General features: G+C 44.2%; 1 protein-coding gene across 5 annotated transcripts in view; it reads right to left on the bottom strand.

Moving 5' to 3' along the window:
* Positions 1-24,889, bottom strand: part of JADE2 (jade family PHD finger 2) — a 164,463-nt gene that overhangs the window by 99,329 nt on the left and 40,245 nt on the right. For 4 of the 5 annotated variants that reach the window (XM_033927173.1, XM_033927172.1, XM_033927171.1 and 1 more), the window contains one exon: positions 11,182-11,339. In XM_033927173.1, coding sequence (XP_033783064.1) covers positions 11,182-11,339 — 158 coding nt within the window. The remainder of the gene's footprint in view (positions 1-11,181; positions 11,340-24,889) is intronic. The other variant, XM_033927175.1, reaches the window with a different exon arrangement.

Below are 24,889 nucleotides of genomic sequence, written 5' to 3'. Positions count from 1 at the left end.
GCAGCCCTCCTCCGTCGTCTCTCCCCTGCTGGAATGGGGGAGGAGCGAAGACAATGTCGGGTGCCCCGCTGGAACGGGCCCCCGAGCCGACCGTTGGTCCGATGGCTGGACTGCAGCCCTCCTCCGTTGGCTCTCCCCTGCTGGAATGGGGGAGGAGCGAAGACAGTGTCGGGTGCCCCGCTGGAATGGGCCCCCGAGCCGACCTTTGGTCTGATGGCCGGACTGCAGCCCTCCTCCGTCGGAGGAGTATTTATTGTATGTTAAAATGTCAGATACCTAGACCCACTGTATCATTTCCTTTACCATAATCTCCCCAACCCTGAAATGTCCTGTCTAAATTAGATTGTAAGCTCTTCTGAGCAGGGACTGTGTATTGTATGTTAAAATGTACAGCGCTGCGTACACCTTTTGGCGCTATAGAAATAATAAATAGGAGTAGTAGTAGTCCAATAGCTCCATCCCCTCCGCTGGTCCAGCAGTGCATCTTATCTTGCATTCAAGGGATAAAAGCATGAAGGCATGGAGCTACCATAGGTGTTGCTGGCTCTGCTGGGACTGCCCCCTCCCCCCCCCCCACCGAAACAGGAAGTGATGTCATAAGAAGCAGAGCCATCATTGTCATGGACCCGATGGTGGTTCTGTGCCTTTATGCTGCTTTTTATTTCTGGGAAGCAGTTGCACTGGGGGACGGAAAGGAAGAGAAGGACTGGAGTGGGCCTAATCCCTCAGGGTCACTTTTACTTAAGGTGTCCACCTTAAGAAAGGCCAAGAACTTGTCCAAGTCTTACTGAGTGAGCCATAATCTTGGTAGCCTTGAGCACCACATACCGTATTTCCCCATATATAGGCCGCGGCCTATATATGGGATTTGCAATCCAAACCGTGGGTGCGGCTTCCTGATATGGGGCAGCCTATCTAACGACATTGTAGATAAGCCGCCCCTTCAGTAGACCACCCCGCCCCATCTCCTTGTCCCAGATCCGCATCCACCTCCTCTAACTGTATGCAGATGGACTTTTAAAACATGTCCAAGTTCTTACTGGGACGAGTAACTGCAGCCCAAAAAATTTGCTAAAGTTACAAGTAAAATGATGATAAATTATGCAGTTCTGCAGGCAACAATGAGTACCCTAGCCACAGGAAAACGTATCTCAAAGCCAAGCACTTTTCACTCCAGTGGAAACTTTCAGCACAGGCTCCAAATATAATCTTTCCAACTATTTGCCGAATGCAAGATTTTAGACCCTTCTACGTTGTTTCATAAAGAAGCTACGATCTTGAAGCCCAAGCTCTGCCACAGCATGAATCTGGACAAGACAGCATATGACAAAAGTGTCATCCTGAGTATTTTAAAGAGAGAAGCCAGTTACTTATGCTCTGTCCTACTCTACATAACACATTCTTAATACCATTTGAGCCAGGATCGAGATTCACACCAGAAAAACCGAGGACGCGAATGGCGGCAAGTTCTACCATACTCAAGAAGGGAAAAGTTTGATCGTTTCCAAACCAACAGGAATTATACACGAGCGGTTGTGAACGTCTGGGAGCATAATAATAATTCAATGACGCGGGAACAAATTTGGCATGGGGAGGGGGAAAAAAACCTAGTTCAAAAAATGAGGCAGATCAACCCAGGGGATCCAGAGAAATCAAGTCCTCCACAAAATGGCCCCCCCTGCATTTCTACAAGAGAAGAAATTCCGGCTTCTGAATCAGAGGCAGTGATACACGGCATTGAAGAATAGCTTCTTGCAAACCACCTCTTCCCTTTTCTCTGCTCTCCCGGTCTCAGATAATAAGCTGCTTCTTCCAACAGTAAATAGAACGAAATGGGAATCGGCTTGTACCAAAGCTTTTTTTTACCTAGCACCCAAAAAAAAAATCAGGGCTGAGATGAATAATAAAACCTTCGAAACACATCTGAAAACGCATCTCTTCCAGCTGTGATTTGGGGCAGACTCCATAACAGTAGATCAGGTCTGTTGAGGGTTCAGCAAGCATTTCTTTAAAACGCACAATGCAATCTTTGGAGACGTAATTTTGTTTGTTCTCTGTGCGCTTTTCTACTTTTAAACGGCGTTCCCGTTTTATTTTAATATATACAAATGGTGTCTATGCAGTCCGCAGAGACCTATGTTAAAGATTTGGCGTTGTATCAAATTTTAATAAACATAAACAGAGAGCCAACACAGATTATATATGCCCAGAAAACACACAAAGAGGAATTGGAAATAATTCCACGAGGCACGGGATGCAAGGTTTCCCCATCGTGCATCCCGTCTTCCTCTCTAGTTTCAAGTTCAAGTTTTTATTATTATTTGATGCTATCGCTTACAGTGTTCTCCCAGTCATTCGCGGTATTCTCCGACCGGGACTTCCTGTGCTAAAGCAGCTCCTGATTGGTGAAGCCTGACTTTAGTGCAGGAAGAGGCAGTCGGAGCATACCACCAGCGATTTCCTTCACTCGCCGGCGCTCCAGCTGCCCTCTCCTGCCTTCCCAGGCGAAAAAACGTATTTGCGGTTTTTCAATATTAGCTGGGGGGCTACCACTGAGAAGATGTCCCGATGCTTGGCGCCTATAATACGTAGAGATGGAACAGTTAATAGTCTACAGTCTCCAGAACTTAGAAGATGTGTTGGTGCGTAGGGAATGATGTATTTTTCTATAAATTGGGGAGATTTTGATTGCAGTGTTAAGAACATAGGAATTGCCGCTGCTGGGTCAGGCCAGTGGTCCATCATGCCCAGCTTGCTGCCTTTTTCCCGTCTACACTTCGTAGATGGCAGTTTTGGTCTAGACTAGAATCGGTCTGGTTCTAAACGGCCCCAGTGGCGCAAGACGTGGCAAATCAGCGCTTCCCTTCCTGGCAGAGCTCCGCCTTCAGGCCTCAGAGCTGGAGCGGGATCATACGCAAGACCAGACACTGTTTTCATATCAAAGGCCTCTTTTTTTTTTTTTTTTAAAGAAAAAGAAATTTCAGGGAAAGATTATTTAAGGATTAAGTCTACCAGACAGGACTCGTTATTTATTTAATATTTTACAGCTCCTTTTAGATTTGCTCAGACACATCATTAAACTTCTTTGTGTATTTAGGGTTATGGCGCTGAAAATATAGATAGAGATGAGTCAAAATATTGAGTAAGAAGCTCTAAATTATTTGTCACCATAGGTACATTAAATGCCACTGAATATATCACTGTACGCAAGTGCTTTGATCTATGCAGAAGCCAAATATCGTCATATATATACAGTATATATATATCCCCTCTTTTACTAACCGCTTAGCGCATCTTAGTAAAAGAGGGCCATAGTTTATAAGTCCGACTTGGACGCAGCATTCTATATCTGGCTTTCTGTGTCAGACGTGTAAAGCTATAGGAATCGGTGCTGATATTTGCTGCTAATATGTATAGTACACAGGTAGTGTACGCAATGCCCCCAGAATGTCCAAAACACCCCTTTTCCGATGGCATAATACATTGGGATTACTTTTTCAGAAAAAGACCTTATACCTGCAGAACCATGTCCGATTGTATGCGGTGATCTTAAGGTAGCCAAACAGGTTGAAAAGGTGACGGCGAAAGCTAGAAGGATGCTAGGTTGCATAGGGAGAGGTATGGCCAGTAGGAAAAAGGAGGTATTGATGCCCCTGTATAAGACTCTGGTGAGACCTCATTTAGAATATTGTATACAATTCTGGAGACCACACTTTCAAAAAGATATAAAAAGGATGGAGTCGGTCCAGAGGAAAGCTACTAAAATGGCGTGTGGTCTTCGTGATAAGGCGGATGGGGACAGACTTAAAGATCTCAATCTGTATACTTTGGAGGAAAGGCGGGAGAGGGGAGATATGATAGAGACGTTTAAATACCTACGTAATGTAAATGCGCTTGAGTCGAGTCTCTTTCATTTGAAAGGAAACTCTGCAATGAGAGGGCATAGGATGAAGTTAAAAGATGATAGGCTCAGGAATAAACTAAGAAAATAACTTTTTTACAGAAAGGGTGGTAGATGCATGGTGGTAGATGCATGGAACAGTCTCCCAGAAGAGGTGGTGGAGATAGAGACTGTGTCTGAATTCAAAAGGGCCTGGGATAGGCACGTGGGATCTCTCGGAGAGAGAAAAAGATAATGGTTACTGTGGATGGGCAGACTGGAGGGCCATTTGGCCTTTATCTGCCATCATGTTACAATGTTTCTATAACCATAAAGTTCTATGACATCACAATGCAGCTGTAAAGAGCCTTAGCCAATAGGGAGAGGAGGAGATAGTGGATGCTGTGGATGGGCCATTTGGTCTTTATCTGCCATCATGTTACAATGTTTCTATAACCATAAAGTTCTATGACATCACAATGCAGGTGTAAAGAGCCTTAGCCTATAAGAAGAGGAGATGCAAATGTTAAGAGCCTTAGCCAATAGGGAGAGGAGGAGATAGTGGATGCTGCGGATGGGCCATTTGCCCTATGACCTCACAATGCAGGTGGAAAGAGCCTTAGCCAATAGGAAGAAGAGATGCAAATGTTAAGAGCCTTAGCCAATAGGGAGAGGAGGAGATAGTGGATGCTGCGGATGGGCCATTTGACCTTTATCTGCCGTCATGTTTCTCTGTAAATATATCCACCTTTAAAAAGGAACCTCATACATATATATGTATACACACAAAAGCATAGTTCACCTCTCTCGCGTGCAGCAATCTCTGGGACACAGAATTAATCGCTTCAAGTAATTCTTCTTCTTTAAATGTGCCCACTTAGAAAGGATCATGTACTGTTGACACCGGCCCTTGTCATCCCTTTGGAAAATCAGTCTAAAATGGAGTACGATCTTCCTTCTGCATAGAGCGGACCCAGTTCCCACCTGTCTACCAATTACCTCTCGACCTATAACTGTGAAAGTTTCCACCTTCAGCAGCAATGTCACATTGTCAGAAATGACCAGAGAAGATATTAAATAACCAGAAGGCCTGTGTTCTAGGGGAGGGAGCAGCTGGTGACACGACTCTCTCTTCTCCGCCTCCTGCCATTACCCTTTGCTGACCTCTTACATAAGCCAGCTCAGGTCAAACCTACCTTCCACCTAAACACAAACAAAAGTCTTAATCCAGTTTTTGGCAGACGCCCTTCCTTAGGTAAACCAAAATCCGTGCTGGCAGGATTTAGCTTGTAAATGTTTGAGATCTACAGCTCTACAACATGCAAACAACTTCTCAAAGTCCCGGGAGACTGTCTCGGGAGAAATCAAATTCCCATCGTTTTGGGATATTGAATAATTGCATTTTTAGTACAACTTGTGTTAATATTTGTAAAATCCCTGGATTCCTGGATACTTAATTTTTGGAAGTTGATATGGGGCCAAATTAATGTAGTACTTGGGTCATCGATACCACTGACTTATGAAGCCATAATTTGTGGGTACTCCTATTGCATGTTAAACCTTCTTTGGATTGCTATAAAAGCCGGTTTTTCTTAATAATGATGGGAATAGCAATTCAGATGACAACACGCAACTGGAAGAATTATGATAGACTTAATTATACTTTCTGGTGGGCAAACTTATGTTCTAGCTACAAATATGAAAGAATGAATGCTGAAATCTTAGGATATAGTAGTGCATTTGAAAGGGGGTGGAGCCTAATGACATCATTTATTGAGTCACAATAGCTGTCATGTACCTTTTCTTTTTATCTGACCTCCTTGAACAACTGCTCGTGCCTACTACCTATGGAGAATTCAGGAAACGCCCAAAAACACATCTATTCCTGAAATACTTAGGAAACCAACCTATTCAATCTTAGTCCGTAACAACCGAGCGCAAGAACCACCTGTCGCTAAATCTGTCCTTTGTTTATTCATTCAATCTATAACGTTGTTTATTCACTCAATCTGTAACATTTCTAATCATTGTAAACCGCATAGAACTTCACGGTCCTGGGGTATATAAACTGTTATTATTATTATTACACAACCAGGGTGGGAGGGAGGGAGATGGGAAAACATAATTATTATTCATTATATCTATTTTATTGAAATTATACATGTGGTTTTATTTTCATTAGTTAAGGGGAGGGAGGGGGGTGAAAATGTTTGTTGTTGAAATATTTGTATATTTAAAGTGCTTTTGTTTGATTCGTTTATGTTTAAATTCACTGTATTGCGCTGTTAATAATTGAAAACGAATAAAGATTTACAAAAAAAAAAAATTTGTAAAATCCCTCGATTCCTGGGCTAAATCACAGAGCCTAGTAGAAGCAGCACAGCGCTGAAAAATATTTGCCCTCGCTCTCATAGAAACATAGAAATAGACGGCAGATAAGGGCCCACGGCCCATCTAGTCTGCCCACCTTAATGTCCCTCCCCTACCTTTGCCCTGTGAATAGATCCCATGTGCCGATCCCATTTGGCCTTAAAATCAGGCACGCAGCTGGCCTCAATCACCTGTAGTGGAAGACTATTCCAGCGATCAACCACTCTTTCAGTGAAAAAGAATTTCCTGGTGTCACCTCGTAGTTTCCCGCCCCTGATTTTCAACGGATGCCCTCTTGTTGTCGTGGGACCCTTGAAAAAGAAGATATCTTCCTCCGCCTCGATGCGGCCCGTAAGATACTTGAACGTCTCGATCATGTCCCCCCTCTCTCTGCGCTCCTCGAGCGAGTATAGCTGTAATTTGTCAAGCCGTTTTTCGTATGGTAGATCCTTGAGTCCCGAGACCATCCGGGTGGCCATTCTTTGCACCGACTCCAGTCTCAGCACATCCTTGCGATAATGCGGCCTCCAGAATTGCACACAGTATTCCAGGTGGGGCCTCACCATGGATCTATACAATGGCATAATGACTTCCGCCTTACGACTGACGAAACCCCTTCGTATGCAGCCCATGATTTGTCTTGCCTTGGACGAAGCCTGCTCCACTTGATTGGCAGACTTCATGTCCTCACTGACGATTACCCCCAAGTCTCGTTCTGCTACCGTTTTTGCTAGGATCTCGCCATTAAGGGTATAAGACTTGCATGGATTATGGCTGCCCAGGTGCATAACTTTGCATTTTTTGGCATTGAAGTTGAGTTGCCATGTCCTAGACCATCGCTCCAGTAGGAGTAGGTCGTGCATCATGTTGTCGGGCATTGAATCTTCATCTGTTGTGCATTTGCCCACTACATTACTCAGTTTGGCGTCATCGGCAAATAATGTTATTTTACCTCGAAACCCTTCTGCCAAGTCTCTTATAAAGATGTTGAATAGGATTGGGCCCAAGACTGAGCCCTGTGGTACTCCACTAATCACCTCCGTCATTTCGGAGGGGGTGCCTTTCACCACCACCCTTTGGAGCCTACCTCCAAGCCAGCTCCCAACCCATTTTGTCAATGTGTTACCTAATCCTATAGAACTCATCTTGCTCAGTAACCTGCGGTGTGGTACGCTATCGAATGCTTTGCTAAAGTCCAGGTACACGATGTCCAGGGACTCCCCAATATCCAGCTTCCCTGTCACCCAGTCAAAGAAGCTGATCAGGTTGGATTGGCAGGATCTCCCCTTAGTAAATCCATGTTGTCGGGGATCCCGTAGATTCTCCTCATCCAGGATCTTATCTAATTGGTGTTTGATTAGAGTTTCCATTAGTTTGCTCACTATCGATGTTAGACTCACTGGTCTGTAGTTTGCTGTCTCCATCTTTGAGCCTTTCTTGTGGAGTGGAATGACGTTAGCCGTCCTCCAGTCCAACGGGACGCTGCCTGTATTAAGGGAGAGGTTGAAGAGCACGGACAGTGGCTCCGTACAAATCAACCGCAGATTGTTTACAAGGTTTTGCTGTTGACAAAAAAAAAAAATATTGACTATCTCCACTGACATACATTAATTATTATTCTACCTGCGGGGGCATGAAGGGGAAAACAGCCTCCGCAAAATCGAACCCCGAGGCCTGTATAATGGCAACAGGCCCCGCCGGGGCAAAATCGAAAAAAGGGGAAAAAAAGCAAAGTTTTTTTTTTTGTTTTTTTACAAATCAAAGGGAAAAGAAACCCGAAGGCAAAAGAAGAAAAAATAGGGAAAAAAGCGCAAGCGGGAAGGCAAAAAAGTGGTTTCAACGGCCGTTGAAAAATCACACGCGTCTTCTTCGCTCCGCGGAAACGAAGAAACTGGGGACCACGCACTCCTCCGTCGGGCGGGAAGGCACTCGCGCACGCGCGGTGCGGCCAACTAGAAACTTCTAGTTAAAAAGGTCCGTACCGAGGGCTCCGTCGGTGACGTCACCCATGTGTTAAGAATATGCTGCCTGCTTGTCCTGGGATAAATGATGCATCTGGATTAAGATATGAATCCAGGGTTCATATTAGTGAACCAGCAATCCACAGCAGAATTTAAAAAGCAGCGTAAAAAACTTATTTGAATTAACGTGCGTATCCCAGCTCTTAAAATGATTTAACGGGGATCGATATTCAGCCCGCGGGGGTGGGGGAATTGGCTTGTAATCGCAGATAGTCATTGCCAGGGGTTCATAGACAACGCCGCAAAAGACAAAGGCGCGCGCCGACAACTGAGCGCAAGATGGAGGCGTGCGCCGAAGAAAATTACAGTTTTTAGGGGCTCCGACGGGGGGTTTTGTTGGGGAACCCCCTCCCCCCACTTTACTTAAGACATCGCGCCGCGTTGTGGGGGGTGTGGGGGGTTGTAACCCTCCACATTTTACTGTAAACTTCACTTTTTCCCTAAAAACAGGGAAAAAGTGAAGTTTTCAGTAAAATGTGGGGGGTTACAACCCCCCACAACGCCCCCACAATGCGGCGCGATGTCTATTAAGTAAAGTGGGGGGGTTCCCCCCACACCCTCCCCCGTCGGAGCCCTAAAAAACAGTAATTTTGAGCGGCGCACGCCTCCGCGCTGCGCTCAATTGTCTGGGCGCGCCTTTGTCCCGGTGCGCTTTTGACCTGACACCAATGCCAGGGTTAGTGCAGCCATGTAGAAGTTATTTATTTTATTTATATTCTGCATATCCTACAATTCTATGTGGATTACAAATTATTCAGGTACTCAAAACATTTTCCCCTATCTGTTCCTGTGGGCCCACACTCTGTCTAATGTACTTGGGGCACTGGGGGATTAAGTGACTTGCCCGGGGTCACAAGGAGCAGTTCGGGATTTGAACCCACAACCCCAAGGTGCTGGGGGCTGTAGCTCTAACCTCTGCGCCACACACTCCCCCCAGAAGTTTGAGCACCGTCAATATTGAAACTGGTGCCTTGGCAGATAAAGCTAGGAAACCATTCAGCCGAACCGTATCCACTCAAGAATACTGATGCTAACCGATTCAGTGATGGCTCCGCCCCCAATGGAGCCACAGTGCTTTGGTGATCAGAATGCATATTCAGCAGCATTAACCAGTTAATCGCCACTGACACCAGGCATGCCTAGGTGTCAGAATGGGGGAGGCCACAGGGGCCATCGCCTCCCCAAAAATTGGCGGTCGATGGTTGGCGCCCATCCTCCCACCCAGTTCCCGATGTTGTACTAGGAGTCACTCAATTAAGTTACAGGGAAATACTTTTAAAACCAAAAGGAGGAAATATTTTTTCACTCAAGAGAATAGTTAAATGTGGTAAGAGCGGATAGCGTAGCTGGTTTTAAGAAAGGTTAGGACAAGTTCCTGGAGGAAAAGTCCATAGTCTGTTATTGAGAAAGACACGGGGGAAGCCACTGCTTGCCCTGGATCGGTAGCATGGAATGGTGCTACGCTTTGGGGTTCTAGAATCTTGTTACTCTCTGGGATTCCGGAATCTGGCTATTCTTTGAGATTCTGTATGGAATGTTGCTTACTCCTTGGGTTTTGGCCAGGGACTAGTGACCTGGATTGGCCACCGTGAGAACGGGCTATTGGGCTTGATGGACCATTGGTCTGACCCAATAAGGCTATTTTTATGTTCTTATATCTTCGAGGCAGCTGCCGCGCTACGTCAACTAGCGGGCCTTCCCCGGAACCCTTCATTCTACTTCTGGGGGCAGGCCTGCTCGTTGATGTTGCGCGGCGCCTGCCCTGAAAATTTAAAGTACAACGCCTGGAGGATGTAGGAGGTGGAGTCTGGAGCTGGTGACATGCCGTTGGGGCTAGGGCAGAGCTCCTGGCCCCCCCCAAACCAAATAGCATTCCACTGCCTTTGCAGGCATGGACAGCTTTGATCGCTATTATAAATTTTATTCTGAATTGTTTGGTTGGAACCTGTTGTGAATGTTCGATACAGTGGACTATAAAATATTTTGTTTGTACTCTGCCTTGACGGATCTTTTACCTTGGGTGGTTACTCAATTAATGAACCTGAATAATAATACTAATTTCTCCCTTTAAATTCCGCCCCTGCGTCAAGCATTTCTTTTGCTCTTCCTCTTTTGGCCTTCCAAGAACCTCAGTAGTGTAAACATTTCTCCTCAACTATATCCATGACATCCTGTTTGTCAGTCTTGGCTGTTTAGATTGTAAGCTCTTTTGAGCAGGGACTGTTTTCTTACTCTTTGCGACTGTCCAGCACTGCGTGGGTCTGGTAGCACTTTAGAAATAATTCATAGTAGTAGTAGTGTGAAGAGTTTCAGTCTTTGGGAAGCAGAGCTGAGATTGTGATGTCATAATGCCTCATGCCACCAATAAGAGCCAACCTCATCAGTGATGTCACAATGGCTTGATTGTCCTGGACTCCCCTCTGCCCTCCAACCCAGCCGGCAGATTAACTGTTCCCCTTAACTGTATCCATGACATCCTACTTCAGTCTTTGGGAAGCTGGGCTAAGACTGTGATGTCATAATGCCTCATTCCACCAATAAGAGCCAGCCTCATCAGTGATGTCACAATGGCTTGATTGTCCTGGACTCCCCTCTGCCCTCCAACCCAGCCAGCAGATTAACCGTTCCCCTTAACTGTATCCATGACATCCTGTTTGTCTAACTTGACTGTTTAGATTGTAAGCTCTTTGGAGTAGGGACTGATTTCTTACTCTTTGCGACTCTGTCCAGCGCTGCGTGCATCTGGTAGCACTATAGAAATAATTAATAGTAATCGGTTTTAAATGACACAGTCAATTACCGTGCCAATTAAAGCCAATTAAAACAATTACGTTAAGCTGCAATAGGGTGCCAGTTATAGAATATGGCTTCTATGTCTAACCAAGAGGCTAGTCTGTTCAGGAAACTTACCTAACCTTTGGTTCCGGGATCGTTTCGATGCCTGCTGGAACTTGGACCCCTTTCTCCCACTCCTGTCTCCACGGATCAGCCAGTATGTAATACTCATCCAAGCCAAGCTGGTGCGAGTCAGGTATCTTCATGGCTGTGATCAGGTCGGTGCGAAACACCTGGGAAAGGGAGGAGGAGATTAACTTCAGAGGGAACTGCCTTCTAATTAAAGATGGTGTCAACAATTTGGGCATTTAGAGCTGCCAAGTTACCCAGTTCCAGGAAGGATACTTTTATAGCCAGTCCTGGTTTTCAAACCTACGTCCTAAAGCACTGTGGTACTTGTGGGCCACAATTCTATCAGTCCATCAGAAATTCAAGTCTGGCCTAAAATCTCTCTTCTGGAACTGGATGATTTTGCAACTCAGGACCCAGCCTAGCAGGTGACGAATAGTAATGCACCCTGGAGGTCATGATCTGCTAAGCCAGTGTCTCTCAAACTATTTTTTTTAGCTCTGGCACACTAAACAGAGCAAATGTTTTTCACGTCACCAATTGCAAAACCAACAAAAACACTAAACTTGAGTTATTTATTTATTTAAAGTTCTTTAATTGTAACAGTGAAACTAAAGTAGATGGAATAGAATTGCTAATCAATGCGATGGATGTGCTTGTTTTTGAGTTGCAAATCAACTCAAAACGCGGCTTGATAGTCAACAAGCAAACACGCATTGCATCATCCACTACCTATAGTCGTTCTCTTTTTTCGATTTAATTTCTGTCAGAGCTGAAAATCCAAGTTCGCAAAGATAAGAAGAGCCAAACATAACAGCCTTGATTGCTTTGTTGCTTGGGTTAGTATAACTACTGCATAAAAATTAAAAGTAAAATTACTTGCCGTTAGTTTTCAAGGACCAATCACATCAAAGAATGTTGATTTTCTGGACAGTTGTATCCTTACGCACACAAATGCTCATATCATCAACAGACTCTTGTGTAGGCAAAGTACGTGTCATCTATTCTAGTGTACATTTATGAAGGGAAGTTTTAAAAATAAAGTAAAATTCTGGAATCTCTTTGGGGCACACAGTTTGAGAGACACTGTGCTAAGTGTAAGAACATAAGAACATAAGCAATGCCTCCGCTGGGTCAGACCTAAGGTCCATCGTGCCCAGCAGTCCGCTCACGCGGCGGCCCAACAGGTCCAGGACCTGAGCAGTAGCCCTCTATCTATACCCCTCTATCCCCTTTTCCAGCAGGAAATTGTCCAATCCTTTCTTAAATCCCAGTACCGTACTCTGCCCAATTACGTCCTCTGGAAGCGCATTCCAAGTGTCCACCACACGTTGGGAAAAGAAGAACTTCCTGGCATTCGTTTTGAATCTGTCCCCTATCAGCTTTTCCGAGTGCCCTCTTGTTCTTTTATTTTTCGAAAGTTTGAAGAATCTGTCCCTCTCTACTCTCTCTATGCCCTTCATGATCTTGTAAGTCTCTATCATATCCCCTCTAAGTCTCCTCTTCTCCAGGGAAAAAGAGACCCAGTTTCTCCAATCTTTCTCTCTCTCTCTCTTTATATCTCTCTCTCTTTCTCTCTCTGTCTATTTCTGTCTCTCTCCCTTTCTCTCTCTCTTTCTTTCTAGCTCTCTCTATCTGTCTTTCTATCTCTCTCTCTCTGTCCCTCTCCACTCTCTCTATGCCCCTCATGATCTTATAAGTCTCTATCATATCCCCTCTAAGTCTCCTCGTCTCCAGGGAAAAGAGACCCAGTTTCTCCAATCTCTCAGCGTATGAAAGGTTTTCCATCCCTTTTATCAGACGTGTCGCTCTTCTCTGAACTCTCTCGAGTAACGCCATATCCTTCTTAAGGTACGGCGATCAATATTGGACGCAGTATTCCAGATGCGGGCGCACCATCGCCCGATACAGCGGCAGGATAACTTCTTTCGTCCTGGTTGTAATACCCTTCTTGATTATACCTAGCATTCTATTCGCTCTCTTAGCGGCCGCTGCGCACTGTGCCGTCGGCTTCATTGACCTGTCCACCATTACCCCCAAGTCCCTCTCTTGGGTACTCTCATTCAATAACATCCCTCCCATCGTATAGTTGTACCTCGGGTTTCTGCTTCCCACATGCAATACTTTACATTTCTCAACGTTGAACTTCATTTGCCATTTTGTTGCCCATTCTCCTAGTTTGTTCAAGTCCCTTTGCAATTCCTCACAGTCCTCTTTAGTCCGAGCTTCCCTAAATAGTTTGGTGTCATCTGCAAATTTTATTATCTCACACTTCGTCCCTGTTTCTAGATCATTTAGCGGGAAGTGACGATTTAGTCCATGTATCTGACCACCACAACATAAGAACATAAGAATAGCCTTACTGGGTCAAACCAATGGTCTATCTAGTCCGGTATCCCGTCTTCGGAGGCCAATCCAAGTCACAAGTACCTGACAAAAATCCAAAATAGTAGCAACAATCCAGAGCTGAGATTGTGATGTCATAATGCCTCATTCCACCAATGACTAAGAGTCAACCTCATCAGTGATGTCACAATGGCTTGACTGTCCTATAATGAGCTCATAATATAAGATCATACGAACAGCCTGACTGGGTCAGACCAGTGGTTCAGCTAGCCCAGTATCCCGTCTTCACGGAGGCCAATCCAAGTCACGAGTACCTGACAAAAACTCACTGCCTGTGAGATCTTGAAGTCTACCTGTAATTTCGACTCTCTGGGTTAAAAACAGTGTAGCCTAACTCAGTGATGTAGTAAGGGGGGCGGCCTTCCACAGGCATCGTCTTGATAGGGGCGCCGGCACCCATACTCCTCTCCGCTCCTGTCAAATGCGCGCAGGACAAAAGCGTGCGGGAGGTCCACCCCGACAGGATACTTTTTTGAGGGAAAGGGACCTCCCCCCCACTACACTTAAAGGATTCACTTCCTATCTAGGGTTAGGGTTAGGTTTACAGCCTGATTATGGGAACCCTTTTAGTGGATATCTGGAAGGCCCTGATTTGCTGAGACTCCTCAGGCCCTGTCCAGCGCCTCAAGCCCCTCCCAAGGGACAGGGCCTGAGGAGTCTCAGCAAATCAGGGCCTTCCACATATACTTCACGGGCCGCACTTTTCCGCTCCGACACTTGCGCGCATGGACTTGTCCTCCGTCAAAAGTTAGGTGCTGTATGTAGAATCATGCCAAGCGGTTCCTAAATTGACTTGGGCGCCAGTATATTAAGCCAGAGTTGCCGATGCCTAACTGAAGCCACGCAGAACTCTGCTCCAAATCCGCCCTTTAACAATGCCTACTTGCTGCCTCAGTGTAGACGCCTGCGTTGAAATTGTAGGCGCCTACCAGCTAATGCATTATTGTAATTGTTTTTTTAATTTGTTTTAAATGGTGCTTTCAATGATCAGCTCCAGGTAAGAAAAATTAAGTTCGGTGCTTAGATCAGCAGGGGCCTGATCTAGGGTCAGAATTGTATACGTTGCTTTCGCATTTTGATCTCTTCAAAAATGTTAATCTGTACAAATTAGCCTTTATGTTCCGTCTCAAGAAAGAGATAATAAGTAGTGAGGTAAATGCTCTCAAAGTATAGAAAATAGAGAGGTCAAAAACAATAACAAAAGTGTAACTAGAACCAAGACTTCTCAATATATGAAAGTCAAATATGAGTCTTAAATATAGGTGTTGAAATAAGGTAATACAATTTTCACATACACTCAGATTTGTGTAATCTGACCAAGAGCCGTGGCTCCTATAGCCAAACCCACCGTCCCATCACTGTGTATGACTTTAGTGCAAAATAATAATAAGTAAGGCAACGTGCTCTTTGAATACTAGATTTGTTCTCAATGGCAATAAGAGGGAAAAACCACTTCACTTAGCTTTAAAGTGTGTTAGCAGGTCCCGACATGGGCCATGTTTCGAGGGTCTGTTTCAAGGAACCCAAAGGAGATGTGCAAAACTTCAAATGCCAGAGAAATAGTTGCGGAGTGATTCGGACGAAAACACTTGTGTTCATAAGTTGAAACAAAAAGTCTCTTCTGATTGTATCAAGAAAGACAACTTGGTAATGTTAAAAGACAAATATAATGGTTACAGATAGGTTAGTTTAAAAAAAACAGTGGGCAAAAAAAATATCAAAATAAATTTTCATACGAAGGGAAAAAAAAACCCGTCTGGGTGAGTTTCTCTTTAATCAATTTAATCCAAATGCTTTCCCCCGACACAATAAACTCTGCAGTATATAAAAAAAAAAGACAGAAGACAATCTCTCAAGATGCGTCTTCTGTGTACTACATGTGAAAAAGACTATTCAAACAATGTCAAAAGCAGGCTTTTCTGAGCCCGTCACGCAGCTGCTTACGAGTCTTTGAAAGGAGATGCCCTCTGTTCTCTCCCATCAACCAGCTCCCTGATGACACTAGAAACCTGTACTTCAAAGATCCCGACATAAATATCGGTACAAGCAAAGCTTCAGATGATGCCCGAAGAAGAAAATACCTCCGAGGTCTCGACGGCTCATCACTGAATTAACCAGATGCCAGTTCGGTATCACAAGTCACAATGAATCCACTTTTCTTTAAGACCAACACAGATGTTAAAATCTCTTGAGACGCAAAAGAAATTCCTCACACACATTTCTGGAGAAAAAAAAGATCCATGATCATCTACTACAAAGAAATGCCTCCCCCCCCAAAAAAAAAAAAAAAAAAACCAACCAAAAACTAGTATTCATTAAATAATCTGGTTATTATTGTTATTTAGATTGAAGCTCAAGGTGAGTTACATACAGGAACTATAGGTATATTCTATGCCCAGAAAGAGGTTATAATCTGTTTGTACCTGAGGCATTGAAGGTTAATTCTGTACAGCTTGCCTAAAATAGGAGCCCACAGTGTGTTCACTAAGTAAAGGCCGACCGAAACTGTTGGTTTTGGATTCAGTGTAAAACGAATCCTCAGCTGGAACTGAAGCCAAAGCTGAAACCATCGTGCTCACCTTGCCCCCTCCCTCCACCCCTATAGATGGCCCTTCTGGGCTGCCACCACTGTCATCCTCCCCTCAATCCCCCCCCCCCCAGCAGAGATCTGGTTCCCCGGGCCACCTGATCACCCGTAGGCCCTCCCCAGGCCTACCATAAGCAGCCCTGGTGATCTAGTGGCATCTTCAAGGACAGGAATAAACCCTATTTGTTCCTGCCCAGTCAAAATGGCTGCCGAGATGTCTTGTGGCAGCTTCTTGAGACAGCTGCGCGAGGCCCCCCCAACAGCCATTTTGAGATTGGAACCGGTAAAAGCAAACGCGACTAAAGACTGGAACTGGAATAAGCAGGAGCGATATTAAAGCGACTGCTGGGTTCTCACTTGGCAGCCTCATGAGAGTACCACAGGAGGCACCAGCAGCCTTTTTTTGCTACTGGAACCAGCATGAGCAGGAACAGCTGGAGATTGCTCCTGCTTATGCCAGTTTGTTTCAAAAGGGCTACCAGGACCTCTCACAGCCGTCTTGTAAGGCTGCCGCGGGAAGTCTTGACAGTTTTTCAACTGAACAGTGGGACTAGGCAGGAACAAGTAGGGTTCATTCCTGCTCCCAAAGAGGCCAACAGACTAGCATGGTTTTGTTAAGGTAGACTCAGGGAGGGTCTTTAAGTGGTCAGGTGACCCTAGGGGGTAGCAGAGTGATAGTGGGTGCAGAAGGGAGGAGAGTTTTAGTTTCAGCTAAAAATGTACCGGTGTAATTCCTATTATACTGTATTTATTTATTCAATTTTCTCTCAGGAGAGCTCAGAACGGTTTACATGAATTTATTTAGGTACTTAAGCATTTTCCCTGTCTCGCAATCTAACTAATGTACCTGGGGCAATGGGGGGATTAAGTGACTTGCCCAGGGTCACAAGGAGCAGCGTGGGCTTGAACCCATAACCTCAGGGTGTTTGAGGCTGTAGTTTTAACCACTACGCCACACTCTCCCCTGTAGAATAACAGCATACGTATGCCGTTAGGCACGTAACCTTAGGCATGACCAATTATGCTAACTCCGAGGCAGGCATAAACGCATGCGCCTACCTGAGGCAGTTACATGCATATTCTAAAAGCTTCATAGCCGAAACCAGACAAACCACATTAATCTCTTAACCCTTTCAGGACCAAGGGACATATTTGTCCCATAACTTTAAAATCCTATAAATTTTGATTGGGATAGTCTACAGTTCTAAATTTGATATGTACGGATTCCATAGGATACTGCCTTTATGTAAACAAACTGGTTCCGACATTCATTCATTAGCGTCGTTGCCAGATTGACGAGAAGATTCACTTGCCACACTGTCCATAAGCCAGAAGTTTGATTTTTTTTAAAAAAAATAATGATATTTCACAAAAAAAATCAATTTTTTGGCATCTGCAAGCCCTTTTTACCATAAAAATGTCGTCAAAACCACAAAAATTGGCCTACGATCCTTATGGTCCTGAAAGGGTTAACCGTAAACGGAGAAACCTATTTAAACGGCCTTCAGAAGCAGCACTCCACCAATACATCAATCCGCCGCTAGCTTCCTCATTGGCTCGTTCGTTTTAATAGATAGCTTTCGTAAATCCCACTCTTCTTTAGATGAAAATCCGACCCGCTGCCGACATGCATGTTTAGCAAAAGATCTGCCCATCAGGGCAACCAGATAAATTGTGACCAGTTTTAAAGATATTATTCTAACAGCTTAGCATATAAATACTTGGCACATCCATGCGCCTCCCACATCCACAATCCTCTCGCAGTCAAATGCTATAGCACTTAGGCGCTAACATTATAGAATACCAATTAACTCCAATAATTGACGATTGTAGGTTTTTAATGTACATTTACACCTAATCGGCCAATTGGAGTTATACGTGTAACTGGCAGTATTTCATAACCAGTGCACATGTTAAACACGAAGAGGTGTGCGAAATTATAAAGTGAGAGGGTAAGATCAAAAGGAGCCCCAGTGGCTTCCCTAGCTCTCAGCCCACCTCTGTAACCATTAGGCCACTCTTTTCAACTACTGGTTCTTCTCTTTCTGCATCCTATGCGCAGTCAAAAGAATCTACCCATCGGGAAAACCAAGAGGGCCCTGCTTTGTGAGGAGGATGCATTAGAGCAGGACAAAATGTTTTTCCCCCCTCCCCTACACTTCACTTTGGTTTCTTTTTTCCCTAATATCAGAAACAGATCGGACATAGAACACCTAAGAACATAAGCAATGCCTTCGCTGGGTCAGACCTGGGGTCCATCGCGCCCAGCAGCCCACTCACGCGGCGGCCCAACAGGTCCAAGACCTCTATCTATACCCCTCTATTCCCTTTTCCAGCAGGAAATTGCCCAATCCTTTCTTAAACCATACTCTGCCCTATTACGTCCTCTGGAAGCGCATTCCAGGTGTCCACCACACGCTGGGTAAAGAAGAACTTCCTAGCATGCCACTGTGTCAAATATATTAAAGTTTTTCAGATTTTGAAAACAAACAAAAAAATGTGTATGCCGGATCCAGCCTAGGGGGGTTTATTAAAAAGTGTTCACTGCAGTTCAGCACCATAGGCCTGGACAGCTCCTGTAACAGACAGACAGACAGATGCTGACGGTACTACCTTGCAAATGTGAATGCCAGCAAAAATCAAAGATGGCGCCTTCAAAGGGAAAAATGGTTTAGGCTTGATGGGATCTAATTAAGATAAATTAATTATTTAAAGACCTGGAGGTCTGTTGACTCAACTTCAGATTTTTGTGCCTTTTCAATGCTGCTACCAACCACTCCAAGGTGACATCTCTGTGATGGGACCAGAGCACCGAATGAACGGCTTTAAAATCTGAATACTCAAAAGAAAGCCTTAAAACAAACCAAGTATCACAAAACATTTGCAGTTAAAACAATTTAACATTATGAAGCTGGCATAAAAGAAGTTAATTGAGACCAGGGTTTCTTATGCATTATGGGCCATAAAAACATACTTCCTGTCATGTTCTGATCATCCATCAACCTCCCCCTACCCTTTTCCTTTGCCCCTTCAGCCTACCATTGTAAAGCCGTCATACGAATGAAGCAAAGTTACGCTATTTATATGATTACAAGGTGTTTTGCCCGTATCACACTACTCTTATTTCTTTGGCATTTTGAGCAGTTTGCATCACCCTCTGGGTCCATGTCGGGACCTGCTGACCCAGTTGAAAGCTAAGTGGGAACTTCTTTCTCTCTTTTGCCATTGAAAATTAGTTGAGGATTTAAACAATATGTTCATTTCAAGCTCTTTTTCAAAACAAGTCATACACAATGATGGGGCGGTGGATTTGGCTATAGGAGCTAACGCTCTTGGTCAAATTTCACAATTCTGAGTCTATGTGAACACTTTACTTACTTTATAAGCGGAGACTTAGAGGAGACATGATAGAAACCTTCAAGATCATGAAGGGCATAGAAAGAGTAGACAGGGACAGATTTTTCAAATTACGGGGAACCACAAGTACAAGGGGGCACTCAGAGAAATTGAAAGGGGGAAGGTTTAGAACAAACGCCAGGAAGTTTTTTTTCACCCAGAGGGTGGTGGATACATGGAACGCGCTACTGGAGGATGTGATAAGCAGAAGCACGCTACAGGACTTCAAAGAAGGTTTGGATAGGTACCTGGAAGACAAAGGGATTGAGAGGTACAGATAGGAGTAGAGGTAGGTTATAGGGATAGGATTAGAGAATTAGAGGCAGTTACAAAATCAGTCAGGGACACTGTTCAGGCAATTAGACCTGATGGGCCGCCGCGGGAGTGGACCGCTGGGCAAGATGGACCTCTGGTCTGTCTCAGCGGAGGCAACTTCTTATGTTCTTATATATTTTGCTTATTTGTATACTGAGAAGTCTTATCCAGTTATACATGACTTATTTTCTAGTACTGCCATATTTTGCTCCAGAAGAAGGTCCTGACTTTAGGAAGGGGGCTGCGACTCCCAAAAGACAGGCCACGTCTGGGCTCTGGCCCCAAATTTCCAGGTATACAGAGCTGCTGAAAAACATAGCCAGTCAAGTGCGACATTTAGCACAACTGGCTATGGTGAACCACATAAAGATAAAACCGACTTTTATGCAGTCCTAATTATGCCATTATCTTAATCGGTTAAGTGCTGAAAATCAGGATTAAACCAGCCAAGCGTCAATTCTGCCCCTAGAACACCCACAAAATAGCCGGTTTCAGTTTGGGGACTAACCGGGCATTTTCAGCTAAGTGCTGCTGAAAATTCTCCTGGTTGTTCAAAATCATTGAGAATTTCAGGCCTCATGTCTATAAATTTAGCCGACTATTCCATTTATTTAAAGCAGCGTATTGCAAATTGCGTGCCGCAAGACGCCACAGCAAGGAGGAGAGGCGCTGTCTGACTGCCTACAGGATGTGCCTCTCACACTGAGAGACATGTTCTGTAGGCAATAAACCAAAAGAAAAGTACAGAAACGATGTACAAGATTTAAGACTTTACTGCGGTAAAAAAAACGTTGTAGCCCAAAGAGTGGTTCACTTAAGTAAAAAAACCATTGGCCCAACACGGTCCGTGTTTCGAAGAAGCACTCCTTCCTCAGGGGACCAAAATCTTGTATTACTCAAGGGAAATGAACCAATAGGGATTCACAATTGTATCTTCTACATAAAGTTGGTTCATTTCCTTCGAGTAATACAAGATCTTGGACCTCTGAGGAAGGAGTGTTTCTTCGAAACACGGACCATGTTGGGTCCATGGTTTTTTTTTTTTACTTAAGTGAACCACTCTTTGGGCTACAACGTTTTTTTTTACCTCAATAAAGTCTTAAATCTTGTACATCGTTTCTGTACTTTTCTCTTGGTTTATTGTTGTTCGATCATCCCTGCAGACCTGTTGGACTTTTCTTTGCTTTGAGTTATGTTCTGTAGGCAGGCAGCTGGCGTTGGCACTTCTCTATGTGACCCTTCTTTTGCAGCACACCCCTCCCCCCCACCCAGGCGGCTCAGGGCCCCGTCTGGAAGGCTTTGGCGCATGCACGGATGTCGATGTGATGACATCACACATGCGCACGACATCCTCAAATCGACATCCATGCATTTCCGGATGCCCTCCAGCCACGGCACAGGGTTTAGTGTGCCGAGGCTTCCAGAAGTTTGCAAGATGCTGGCTTACATTTACGAGACTTAAAACTTTTGAACCTAGTGCTGAAAACCAGTGCTAAGCTCCTAACTTTTTTCCCTGCCTCTGTTACCACCCAGTTTTTCATTTTCCGAAATTTAGTTTAAGAGAATATTGAGTATAAAGTTTTGCACTCAGCCCTAGTAAATTTTTGAAGAGACCACATTAGTTCTCAAAGTCAGGAACATTAATCCTTTGAATAACGGGCCTTACAAAATTATCCCCAAAAGGGAAGTTTCAGAGGCAACGTCTGCAGCCCTCAGCCACTGAGGAAGACTCTTTCCACCAAAGAGCAGGACAGTGACTTGTATCAAGCATTTCAATAATAAACATTACTTTGATCGCTTTCAGGCTTAGAAATCATTTTTTTGGCTCCTAGAAAACATTCAGTATATTACTGTCTCTTCCTTCCAGAACCGCTGGGGGATGCATCTCACATGTGTTTGACTCAAAGCATCAACCTTTGGGAATCTCTAGCTCCTAATTATATTGCCAAGAGGGAATGCAAACCCAGATGAAAAATGCCCCGAGGCCTTGGCTGCCACCACCCACATCCCGGCCTTGCCAGCTGCACTCCCCTCATGATGTTGCCTCATTTGCCGAATGCATCGTCACCATCCCCTCCACGCAGGAGATGGTGGTTCTCTGAACAGCTGTTTGAGGCAGAGCTCTTTCACACAGTCTTTGCCAATGAATACATGCCTTCTTGTGCTTGTCTAGAACAATCTGTCTTCCTCACTGCCGCAATATATCACTAGAAAGTAAGTTTTAATTAGGTACAAGGTAATTGCATTCATTTAAACGATATAAAAGCAGTTCAAATTTGTTCTGTTTTATTTTATTGTCTTCTGTGCCATAAATTTTTATTTTAGGCCAGGAGTTTCTGTGCTTAAGCCTTAGATTGCAGCTACTGGAGGCAAGGAGGTTACCCAATGTTTATTCTCCACCTTCAATTACCATCTAACCCAGCCAGAACAGCAACAGTTCTCTGGCAGAGAGGTATTGGATGAGGCTCCCTCTAGAACCCAGTATGAATATGGTCTTAATCCTGCCAGCAGATGTCACTCTTGAGTAACAGCTAGGACTCCTGCTCTCTTCTAGGGGATGTGAACACTCCTTCTATGGCATCTCCAGTTCCAGTTGGCCTAAGGAGAAAGAGCCATGGCTGGAACTTAAGTTTGGTTCTTTTGAAGTGTAGTATAGGACCACTGGACCTCTCCAAATTTTCTCATTTTAAATTCTTCGAATAGCTTAGCGCTCTAGGATATTTTGAAATATCAAAAAAAGTGGCAGTTTATTCTGTTACTAAGAAAATACTGTACCTATTTCAATTTTATTTATCTTCGTTAAACCAAGTAAAAAGTTGCAGAGACCATCTCCCTCTTTTACAAAGGTGCGCTATGCTTTTTGGCACGTGATAAATGCCAAAGCGTGCATGTTATCTTATGGACGCGTTAGCGGTTAGTGCACGCTAAACATACGCCAAAACGCTTAGCGCACCTTTGTAAAAGAGGGCCTATGTTTTTGATCAATATTACGTATGCGAACTTACACTCCGCCTAGAACTGTAGATAGAACAGAGTAGAAATATTTTTAAATAAATAAATAATTAGAAACTCTGATTTTAAAAAAGCCAAGGCATCGGTTTATTTTCTTCTGTACTTATATTTCACTCCAGGCCACAGAGTCCGATTCATTTTCCAGTTTATTCACCGTAAAGGGTTAATTACTCCAGGGTGCAGCTTTGCACTGTCCTCTTTTGGGGTCGATGTTCAAAGCAATTTACATAAGAACATAAGAGTTGCTACACTGAGACAGACAGAAGGTCCATCAAGCTCAGTATCCTGTTTCCAATAGTGGCCAACCCAGGTCACAAGTACTTGGCAGAAACCCAAAGAGTAGCAACATTCCAGAGCTGAGATTGTGATGTCATAATGCCTCATTCCACCAATGCCTAAGAGCCAACCTCAGCAGTGATGTCACAATGGTCCATAATGGGGTTCATTTTCATAAGAACATAAGAGCTGCTATACTGGGACAGAACGAAGGTCCATCAAGCTCAGTATCCTGTTTCCAACAGTGGCCAACCCAGGTCACAAGTACTTGGCAGAAACCCAAAGAGTAGCAACATTCCAGAGCTGAGATTGTGATGTCATAATGCCTCATTCCACCAATGCCTAAGAGCCAACCTCAGCAGTGATGTCACAATGGTCCATAATGGGGTTCATTTTCATAAGAACATAAGAGCTGCTATACTGGGATAGAACGAAGGTCCATCAAGCTCAGTATCCTGTTTCCAACAGTGGCCAACCCAGGTCACAAGTACTTGGCAGAAACCCAAAGAGTAGCAACATTCCAGAGCTGAGATTGTGATGTCATAATGCCTCATTCCACCAATGCCTAAGAGCCAACCTCAGCAGTGATGTCACAATGGTCCATAATGGGGTTCATTTTCATAAGAACATAAGAGCTGCTATACTGGGATAGAACGAAGGTCCATCAAGCTCAGTATCCTGTTTCCAACAGTGGCCAACCCAGGTCACAAGTACTTGGCAGAAACCCAAAGAGTAGCAACATTCCAGAGCTGAGATTGTGATGTCATAATGCCTCATTCCACCAATGCCTAAGAGCCAACCTCAACAGTGATGTCGCAATGGCTGGATTGTCCTAGACTTGGCTCACATAAGAACAGTGGCCAACCCAGGTCCCAAGTACCTAGCTAGATCCCAAGAAGAAAACCAGATTTTATGCTGCTTCTCTTAGAAATAAGCAGTGGATTTTCCAAAGTCCATCTTAACAATAATTATGTATTTCTCCCCCTTTTACAAAAGCGCAGAAAAGGCGTTTTAGCACCAGTCGGCGCGCTCAATGCTCTGACGCTCATGGGAACTCTATGACTGTCGGAGCAGTGCAGAGCATTCAGCACACCAGCTGGCACTAAAAACCTCTTCTGCGCTTTTGTAAAAGGGAGAAGGGGGGTTAAGGAAATTAGCCAAACCTTTTTTAAACCCTGCTAATCTAACTGCTTTCACCACATTCTCCAGCATGGCTCCTGGCTGGTTAAATTGCTTTTAAATTGATATTCAGCAGCATTTGACTAGTCTGTGCCACTGAATACCACCACAAACTGCTAAAGTGAAAGCCAACTATTTTGTGGGCAGCCCGGAGATGGAGACGGCACTTAAGTGCTGAATATCGATACAGCTACATAACTGCCTAAATTAAGTGGCCATACTGGACCGCATAAAACACTGCTTGGATTATTGTAACATACTTTAGCTTTACTTAAGCCAAGAAAAAATGTATCGTCTGCAGTTGGTTCAAAATACCGCTGCTGGACTTTTGACAGGCAATAGATTACACTACTCCAGTGCTGGTTGCTTTTGAATCAACGGCTTAAGTTTAAATTGTTGTATATTCTTGGCATGTAAAATTTCCAATGTTCTGTATTTGTCAAATATGGGGGAAATACTTTTAAACCCAATAGGAGGAAATATTTTTTCACTCATAGAACAGTTAAGCTCTGGAACGCATTGCCAGAGGTTAGAAACATAGAA

This window comes from Geotrypetes seraphini, chromosome 18 (genome assembly GCF_902459505.1).
Source record: "Geotrypetes seraphini chromosome 18, aGeoSer1.1, whole genome shotgun sequence".
NCBI classification, from domain to species: domain Eukaryota; kingdom Metazoa; phylum Chordata; class Amphibia; order Gymnophiona; family Dermophiidae; genus Geotrypetes; species Geotrypetes seraphini.
The sequence above is the reverse complement of the archived record's forward strand: the minus strand, read 5'-3'. Positions and strand labels throughout refer to the sequence as shown.